This window comes from Neophocaena asiaeorientalis, unplaced genomic scaffold (assembly GCF_003031525.2).
Source record: "Neophocaena asiaeorientalis asiaeorientalis breed wild unplaced genomic scaffold, Neophocaena_asiaeorientalis_V1.1 scaffold612, whole genome shotgun sequence".
Taxonomy (NCBI): domain Eukaryota; kingdom Metazoa; phylum Chordata; class Mammalia; order Artiodactyla; family Phocoenidae; genus Neophocaena; species Neophocaena asiaeorientalis.
Window position 1 is genome coordinate 1,051,461 of NW_020171815.1, and position 10,341 is coordinate 1,061,801.

Sequence of the window (10,341 nt, forward strand, 5' to 3'; positions counted from 1 at the left end):
TGAGTTCAGTAGAAAAATCCTCATTTCAAAGCATCAGAGTTTGAACTGAGTTTTGTAAGCAATCATTTCAGGTTTTTTTAATGCACCTGTTCAAAATCAAAGCTCATCATTTTGTTTGGAACAATTTTTGTTTGAGAATCAAATGGTCACCTAAATGAGGAAGCAAATAATCATAAAATGACAGGAAAGCAAGTGACAAAGTAACTACAACCACTGGCTATTGCAGTATAATAAATAAAATGACAGTTAACAAAAACACCTTTATTTTTGTTTTCAAAGAACAAACCGTTCTTCTTTTTCCAACATAATCATGATTAACTTACAAAAACAGGCATTTACAATGCATCTTCAAAGCATTTCCCTTTAACGGAAAACTTGGCTTCAGAGAATACAAACATTAAAAGGTTAAAATAAAAATTCTATTTTGTTGTCATTATAAGACAAAACAGAATCTAGCATAAGTCAAGGAAATCCATTCATACTTCAGGTCCTTCTCCTCCAGGAACCAGCTGCAAAGGAGGAAAAAGTTTAATATTTAGTTTAGAACTACATAATCTAAAAACCCCTACTGAGAGCTCCTCATTGATTGGAGTCACGCCTCTTTGCCCCTCCCCCATACTTCCATTTTCTCCTTGTCACTGCTGTTTACAATTCCAACATCATCAATTAATACTTAGTGTCTCAACAATGATTCCTAGCAAAACAAATGATTAAAAAGCACAAGCAGGGCTTCCCTGGTGGCACAGTGGTTGAGAGTCCGCCTGCCGATGCAGGGGACATGGGTTCGTGCCCCGGTCTGGGAAGATCCCACAAGCAGCGGAGCGGCTGGGCCGGTGAGCCTGCGCGTCCGGAGCCTGTGCTCCGCAACGGGAGAGGCCACAACAGTGAGAGGCCCGCGTACCGCAAAAAAAAAAAAAAAAAAAAGCACAAGCAAACTAATCTTAGGCTTAATGTCATCTTCAACAGTTTGGCCATAGAGCCCTGACCACCAGAGCACCCATTTCCCATGTTAAGCACCACTGGACCCATGAGCATTTAGTCAAGCAAGTTAGTTCTGTAATCCCTGCCCCACAAAAATGGCTTAACATCTAAATAAAAATAGCTTTACTGTGTCTTACCATTGTTATGTTATTTCCATTTAGCAAAATTTGATCTAATTTAGTAATTCTTCTTCCTTCTGGTGTGATTTCACTAAACAAATAGATTAAAGGTTAATTATTCTATATAAATGAACATGAGGTCAGGCAACTGTACCAACACTTTTCAGAGACAAAGTGGGTGATGTACATCACCCCTGGGTGATGTAAATTCTTCCCCAAAGGCAACAGAGTGGACTGACTGACCTAAGATCCACATCCACTGAGCTGATCTTCATCTAAAAAGCTGAAACTTGCCAAGGAGATCAAATATGAACTAAAATGTTTACTATCCTCACTCTTTTTACTATTATCTACTACTGATTCCTATCCATTATACCAATCTGTAATTAATTCAAATCTGAAAGCAGAGCTACTGGTCATGATCTTTATAATTAATATAACTGAGACATCATTTACATTTTCTATTATATATAAGTTGTAGAATAATTAATTTAAAGCATTAAATGCTCTTATTATCAGTTCCTTTATTTGACCTAAGCCCTAAGATCCCTGGCTGTTTTTAGTACCTTTTACCTTAAAGCTTTGTCTCTACTAATTTCCTAGCAATTTAGTGACAGTTACATAAAGGTAATAATCCTCTAATCCAATTTTACTAACATCAGTAGGTAAAACTTCTATCTTTAGAGTAGTTCAAATAGGCAGTGTTCTCTGACTCAACAGATCATTTTACTGACTCAACAGTACTAAAACTGCCTTAAATAAAAAAGAGATTCCCCTGCCCAATTCCTTAATTTTCAACACTACTCACAACTCAGTGACATCTTCCAGTACCATATCTGAAATTTGGTGTTAAGAAAATAAATATACCAGGTTAAATTTACTCTGGCTTCTGCCTTTGTTCAGTTTTAATTATAACATTGAACACAATGGCTCAAATTCAAAATGTTTGTGATTAGTAATTTCATCTTCTTTCAGTACACACACCTCTTAAAACACAATTTCCATGAGAATTAATTTTTATTATAAAAATCCGTAACTACTGATTGTTTAAAGTTCTATTTTTAAAATACCGAAAAAACCATACTACCAACTTTTAAAAGGATACTGACAAAGTCATCAAATCCCAGAAGTGTGCCAACAATCTCCTTATCACTCTTCATCACAATGTGAATCCTCGATCCTATACACTTGTCCACAAGCTCTATGGATTTTTTTTTAACAAAAAAAAAGGGCGGGGGGAGAGGAGAGAAAAGATTATTATGCCCATTCGCTACTTCAACAAATATGTGAGTGCCTATTGGCACTTATTACTTGCATATGGTGAAATATAAACCAGGAAAAGTATTCACTCGAAAACTTTAGATCTTACACTACATGTCTCTGTTAATCATTCTATTAACAGGAAAGTTTTCCCTGTTCTCCACTTACCGCTCCTTTGTAACAATTTATCATGGCTGTGGCTTAATATTATTTTAGGTTATCCTATTGACATATGAACCCCACCCACACCCCCCAGACTCTAAGGTCCATGAGAGCAGAGATGGTGGTTGTTTTTACTCATCAGTGTATCCCCAATGGACACTGCCTGGATACACTGATCATTCAAAAAGAGTTTGTTCCATGACACTTTACAATCATTGCCCCATCCACTAGCTCAATCACCCTTCAGATACAAAATATTAAGAGAGAGACCTGGGCTTCCCTGGTGGCGCAGTGGTTGAGAATCTGCCCGCTAATGCAGGGGACACGGGTTCGAGCCCTGGTCTGGGAAGACCCCCACATGCCGCGGACTAGGCCCGTGAACCACAACTACTGAGCCTGCGCGTCTGGAGCTTGTGCTCCGCAACAGGAGAGGCCCGCGCACCGCGCTTAACAGTGGCCCCGCTTGCCACAACTAGAGAAAGCCCTCGCACAGAAACGAAGACCCAACACAGCCATAAATAAATTAATTTAAAAAATTTTAGAAAGATATAGAACATTATTTAAAAAAAAAAAAAAAAAAGAGAGGGCTGTCTTCACCAGAGATCCCTTCTCGTCACTACGTCTCCCTCACCCCCCAAAAGTCTATCCTCTGTAGTCTGACAGCAGCTTGAACATCTCTTCAGCAGGCTTAGCGTTATTTGGTACGATGTTTATTTGCCCGGTATCCTGTTTCCTACACTGGTTTGTATGCTATCTGAAGGCAACGGCCGTGATTTTAGTTTGACCAACACAGCCATAAATAAATTAATTTAAAAAATTTTAGAAAGATATAGAACATTATTTAAAAAAAAAAAAAAAAGAGAGAGGGCTGTCTTCACCAGAGATCCCTTCTCGTCACTACGTCTCCCTCACCCCCCAAAAGTCTATCCTCTGTAGTCTGACAGCAGCTTGAACATCTCTTCAGCAGGCTTAGCGTTATTTGGTACGATGTTTATTTGCCCGGTATCCTGTTTCCTACACTGGTTTGTATGCTATCTGAAGGCAACGGCCGTGATTTTAGTTTGCTGAACAGTGCCCAATCACAGTGTCCAGTGCACAAAGGCGCAATAACTGTTGAAAGAATGAGCGGCAAGAAAAGCTAGTTTCCAGAGTCCTCTTTTAAGGCGCAGTCCAGATCCTGGTGCCTCTCTCAACAACCGGCCAGATAGGCAACAGGGTCTACTCTGGAGATTTTAAATGCCAGGTTGAGGAACGGGACTGCTATCCACTACTGTAAAGGCGAGCTCACAACAAAGAAGGCCAACGACTTATTCACTAAGCGTGAACCTCTGCCGGTGACGGTTTGGTCTGGGGAGTCAAAAGTCCCTGCCTCGAGAAAACCCCACCACGCCGAAGAGACGTGGGCGGCCTGAGGCCGCAGAGACTTGGCGCCTAGAGGAGCGCCGCGGAGAAAGAAAGCAATTGGTCATATACGTTTTTCTAACACTCAGCCAGGGGCTGCGCTGCCCCTCGGGCCCCGACCCTAACCTTCAGTTCCCCGCCCGGGCACCCCAACACGACAACGGTTACCTAGAGGTAGAAGCTGAGACGGGTTGGTAGTAGCGTTAGCCGCCATGGCTACGCCGGAAGTGGTCTGCGTCTCTCGAAGTTGAGAAGGCGAGTTTGAAAGAGCGCGCTTCCGCTTTTTCCGGCAGCCCGTTCAGACTCGACCAATCTGAGGCCGAGAGTGCGATCGGGCCGGTCCACGGGGATCGCTCCCAGTCCCTCCTTCCCCGGCAATGAGATCCTGGGAAATATTTCCGTTCACTGAACGTTCTGCGGTCTCGACAGACACTTTTCTCTCCAAATTTCCAAGAGACTTTAAAGCTATCCCGCCTTGTAAATAAATTATTCCTCTAACCCGGAAGACTTTGCCAAACGGAAACCTTTGAGTCGTCTTATCTTCCCCAAGTTGTATCTCATTTCAACCCAGGATCTTTCTTCAGACCAGTATAAATAAATTTGATTTTCCCGCCACCGATTCATTGTGTTGTAATTTTCGTAAATTCTTTTTGTTGTTATTTTTGTTTCTTTTAAGGAATCTACCAATTCTTTTAAAAGTTCGGTGGACTGAAAACCCACAGCTAAGGGACTTTCCTGGTGGTCCAGTCGTTACGACTCTGTGCTTCCATGGCGGGGGTATGGGTTCGATCCCTGGTCAGGGAAATAAGATCCCGCCTGCCGCATGGTGTGGCCAAAAATAAATAAATAAATAAATAAAACCCACAACTAACATTTTAAAAAAACTTTTCTGGGCGAGGGGGCGATTTTAAATATGTTCCCTATTTTCTACTATCGTTCTTAAATCCTGTTATATCTAGGAGTCTACTATAGACTTTTTTCACTATTTCTTCCACAAACACATTGTCCAACAGGCAACCACCAGATGTCACTCTATGTTAATAACATCACATTTAGGAAACCTTGATGCTTTTACACTTCTTTTTTGAAAAGAGAAAGCAAACAAATTTTCTGCCTTAGTATATTTTATGTTTGTATCTGAGGAACTTAAAACTAAAGAGCCTAAGCAGGAGAGGCTGGAAAGAACATCCTTCATTCATACAACAAATGATTATAAAGCACCCATCATTCATTCATTGAACAAATACTTTAGTTGCACACTGTCTGGCATTTTGCTGAGTATAAAACAGTGTAAAGGACAGAACTACAATGTCTTCTGTCCTTATAGGAGCCAGAGGATAAACAGGGGAGAAAGACAATTAACAAACATTATGTGGAAGGCATATGAAATTTAATACATAAAGCAAAAAGTCCTCTTTTAGCTTCAGGGATCCTAGAGAAGTAGGTATGATTTAAGGCAAACATCAGTGAGGAGGTTCAGAAGCCCTTACAGGTGGGCCCTTGAGTTCAAAGTCCCCTAGGATTCAGCCTCCTTCTAAATACTAAGCCAATCCTGGCTTTTTTGCATTTCAGAAATATTGAGTACCTCATACGTGTCAGGAAACTTACAAATACATTTACTCCTAATATTTACTTTTTTAATAGAGATAGAGTAGGATAATTAAATAGTTAGTTTATAAATCCCACTAGGGGATTAAAGAGAGAGAGAATTTTAAGGGAGTTTGGGAGACTGTTGTAAACTAATGACCATAAGAAAACAATCCAGTTTAAAAGAAAATAAAAGAATCCAGTAACATAGCAGAAAATTTACTCTACCTTGAAGGAATACCAGGTGCATTCAAACCACAAATCCTGATAGTCAAAACACAAGACAGTAGATATGGGGTCTACATCTAGTTACATGAAGTCAGGGAGTTAATGGTTCTTGAAGAGTAGCATTTCTGCATGAAGCCAAAACAGGAATAAAGGTGAAAGGGGAAAGAAACTAGGTGAAAGGGGACATTGTACTGAAACCTGAGATAAATTACCATATTTTAGTATATGTCACCACCCTTTCGCTAATATACATATGATTTAAATAGCGCCATTACAGTCTGGGTTAGACCTTATAGGGTCAAAGGAGGAACTAATGATGTCAGCTTTGACCGCTACCCAAAAATGAGGAAGGAGCTGGTCTTCTCCTCTCCCCACTTTTTCCTTGATTATAAAAATATAGCCCTCTTTGTTCTCGGAGCTGTGCTCCCCTGCCTGACTACTTGTATCCCTCACAAGCATCCTATGCTAATAAACCCACTCTTTGCCTATCACTTTGCTTCACACTGAATTATTTCTGTGCTGAGACCAAAGAACATGACCTTCAGTAAGTCCTGACACCATGTAAGCTGTTTCAATGAAAAGACAATGTGTTTGAGTCCCCTCCTAAGTCTGGTATTGTGGGTTCAAGTCCCAATCTGAAGTATGGCTGGGTTCAAGTTGCATCTGAGGAGGACTGCGGTTTCACTTTGATCTGGTATTTGGATAAAGTTCCTCATACTCAGAGAGTTAAATTTGCCCATTGGCCACACAGATAGCTTGGGAAGCTTCACAAAGGAATTGACAGGAATATAGTCTTGGAGGATGAATAATTGGATAGGCAGAAAGGGGACAAGAGCAGCATTCCAAGTAGAGGGAATATTGTGTGCTCTCCTCCAAATTGGCATGTGCCCTCCTCCAAACATCTCTCGCTGCACTTTAACTTAAATCTTATATACTTCCCCTGAGTTTGTCATAAAACCCTCCCTTTTCTAAATGCTGTCCTTTAATAACCTCAGTCCTTAGTGATGTTACTTTATTGCATTTAGGATGCTCTGTTCCCAAGTTCTAATAAATCCCATTCATCCTTCAAGACCCTGTTCAAATGTGACCACCTCTGTGAAGCTTCTCTGACTTGCAGACTTGGGCTCTCTCATTATCCTGTTACAATGTTAATAGCTCTCAGAATGCTCTCAGAATGCTCAATGTTAATCTGCCGATGTGCTCTCCCCTGCGGGCCCTCCTGGGCACAAAAGACTTTCTGTGTCCCCCATTTCTTGTTTGTAGGAAATAGGCTTCATTCAGCCTCCTGGACCTTCCCTGAGTTCCAAAGGGCAGATTCAAACAGTTTCTAATTAGGGAAGGGAGGGGATGCAGAAATAAGGGAGGAGAAATCAAGAAACAATGGTGCAGCCTTGGGGCAGGGTCCTGGTTCTTGCTCAAGTAACATACATGACAATATCTTCGAATTCCGTAGGAACTATGGCCCCCACCCAGGTGGAGGATAGTAGCTTCAGGTTGAGCATAAGATTCCTAGGGCTTCCCTGGTGGCGCAGTGGTTGAGAATCTGCCTGCCGATGCAGGGGACACGGGTTCCTGCCCTGGTCCGGGAGGATCCCACATGCCGCAGAGCGGCTGGGCCTGTGAGCCATGGCCGCTGAACCTGAGCATCCGGAGCCTGTGCTCCACAACAGAAGAGTCCACAGCAGTGAGAGGCCTGCATACTGCAAAAAAAAAAAAAAAAAAAAAAAAAAGATTCCTAGAGCACCACCCTGTTACCTCACTACCAATCAATCAGCAGAAAGTCACACACCCTGTAGTCCTCACCCCAAACTTTGCCTATACAATCTCCTTCCCCAAAACCATCAGGGAGTTTGGGGTTTGGGGGGGCATGAGCCACCCATTCTCCTTACTTGGCCCTACAATAAATCTTTCTTTGCTCCAGACTCCAATGTTTCGGTCTGTTTGGCCTCACTGTTCATTGGTCACACAAACTTGTGTTCGGTAACATTTTCTTATAATTATCTACCCAGGGGGTAACACACATCCCACTCCACCCCATTCCTGCAAAAAAAGGTTCCTCAAAGTCAAGAATTTTGGGAAGAAGCATGATTAAATCCATTAGTTTTGAAGTTAAATTACTTTGATTCAAACGTCATCTCCACCACAATTCCTTCTAGTTATTTGACCTATTCAAACTTTGCAAGTCCCATGTTACCCATTGGAAAGAACAGAATAATAGTGTCTACCTACAGGATTGTTGTGAAGATTAAATGAGATAATACATGAAAAGCAGCTAGCAGAGGACTCATTAAATATGAGCTATTACTATTTATCTTTGTTTCCTAATATTTAATATGGTGGTTGGTTTAGAGTAGGCGTTACAAAAGCTAGCATTGCTAGGTAGCTAGTTTCACATTTATCTTACTTTTAAAGACATAAGCCATTTTAAGGCAGCAATTTTGTTACCGGAAAACTGGGTTTGCCTCTTGGTGGTGTTAGACCCAAACGGTCTACGAGGGATTCCAACTCGCCCAAGAACCGCCAAGAGTCGAGAGCCGCTGCAACACGCAAGAGGTTTATTAGGAGCCGATGCACCGGGGTTCCCTGAACCTCACGCAGGAGGCCGATGGGGAACCCCTAAAAGCGGAATCACATACTTTTTATAGGTTTATTTACTCATAGGGTGGGTATATTCTCACAATGATTGGGTAGATGTGGTGACTTTTGAATTCATTGGCTTAGGAACTTTTGTCCCACCTTCTGGCCGTTATAGTTGTTTGTTCATTGTGGCGGTTAGGGCGTATACCTGTTACGGGCAACTGGAAAATTACCCGCTGTCTGGAAAGTCCCCGTCAACTGAAAAACTCCAAGAATTGGTTTCGATAGGGAGAAGGAGTGGCGCACGATAGGGAGAAGAATTGGTTTCGATAGGGAGAAGGAGTGGCGCACGATAGGGAGAAGAATTGGTTTACGGGAACAAGTGAGGGGGTGGAAAGTCCCTAAAGGCCCCACAGTGGGTGTCTAGCTGAAAGACACAACCAAGCCAAAGATCCAGAGAAGGCAGGATTTCTTACTTGCAGCAAGTAAGGATAACACCAGGGATCTTTCCCAAAACAGTATCTCTCCAAACAGGAAAATTGGGGAAGTTTTAAGCTAAGGTACATGCATATTCATGAGGGGGCTTGAGCAGAAAATTCAGTACAGAATTGGGGCAAAGGTCGACAGAGTCAAAGTTTTTGTTGGTTGAAGGCAGGAGGGTCACAAAAGGTCAACATCAAACCTCAGGTTACAGTTGAGCAAAACAGCTCAAGAAAGTGCTTCAGGCTAATCTTTATCATTGAAACAGAACTGGGAGTCTTTATGACAGATGTATTATCTTTGCTATTGTTACTTATCTGATAACATTTTTTTGTTCTTTTGTTCCATTAAGATCATTATTACTGAGACCTGTTCAAGGGCAAGCATTGTGGCCAGGTATGGTCTAAGTTCTTTAAGTTGTTTCTCATTCTATTTCATTTATATCCATCAAAAACCTCCTTAATCTTCACATGATTCTAAAGACAAAGTAATGCCAAATTTGTTGTAAAGCCCTTTTCTTTTCCTGTTTGTTTGTTTTCCTATCTGTATTCTTGTTTTATTTTCACCATACTATGAGTAGGGACCAAATTCAAGGCATTGGTTACTTGATAGAGTTTAGAATTCAGAAAAATACGCTTTAAGAAAGTCAATACTTTGTATTCCATTACAGAAACCAAATTAACATAAGCAATATTCAATATTATTGATGAAGAATAAAGAAAGTCTCTTTATACTCTGAAAAAGTTGATACAATTTGTTTAGAGAGTAGAGTTAATGGGGATTGCAGAAGGGAGTGGTTTTATTTTACTGAGTACTTTCCTGAGGCAAGACAGAAAAAGAAACAATACGCAATTCCAGATGAAGAGTTTATTTTTAATGAATTTGAAAACATGTCACAGCTCTATGTCTCCAGGGTTTTTCTCCCATTAGCTCTTACTTACAGAGCAGATATAAAATAGAATTTATAATTCACCATAAAATATATATAATTAAAAGAAGCTCCTCAATGTAATGTATATTCAGAAAAGCATTTCTAATTTTTTCCCTGGAGATAAATGTCATCATAAAAATACAAGCAAAAGTTTCCTTTCAAAATAATGTTCAGAACAGAAACGGACTCACAGACTTAGAGATTTGAGAATGAACTTATGGTTGCAGGGGGGAGGGGGGGAGGGAAGGGATAGTTAGGGAGTTGATTGACATGTACACACAACTATATTTAAAAAGGATAACCAACAAGGACCTACTGTATAGCACAGTGAACTCTGCTCAGTGTTATGTGGCAGCCTGGATGGGAGAGGAGTATGGGAGAGAAAGGATACATGTATATGTATGGCTGAGTCACTTGGCTGTGCACCCGAAACTATCACAACATTGTTCATTGGCTATACTCCAATATAAAATAAAAAGTTTAAAAAAATAAAAACAAAACAAAATAATGTTCAGGAAGTATTCCATTATCTCAAATTGTTATTTCCAATCTTGTTCCTTACAACACTTTTTAAAATAAAGGAGAAATTTCTATTTTCTCCTCAATAGATATTTG

General features: G+C 40.7%; 1 protein-coding gene across 1 annotated transcript; it reads right to left on the bottom strand.

Moving 5' to 3' along the window:
• Positions 1-246: 246 nt before the first annotated feature.
• Positions 247-4,226, bottom strand: LSM5 (LSM5 homolog, U6 small nuclear RNA and mRNA degradation associated). Its single transcript, XM_024737224.1, has 5 exons — positions 4,092-4,226; positions 2,206-2,301; positions 1,909-1,936; positions 1,119-1,191; positions 247-509 (listed from the first exon to the last, which is right to left on the bottom strand). The coding sequence occupies exons 1-5, from the start codon at positions 4,135-4,137 to the stop codon at positions 477-479; spliced, it is 276 nt and encodes a 91-aa protein (XP_024592992.1). The 5' UTR covers positions 4,138-4,226; the 3' UTR covers positions 247-476.
• Between the last annotated feature and the right edge of the window lie 6,115 nt (positions 4,227-10,341).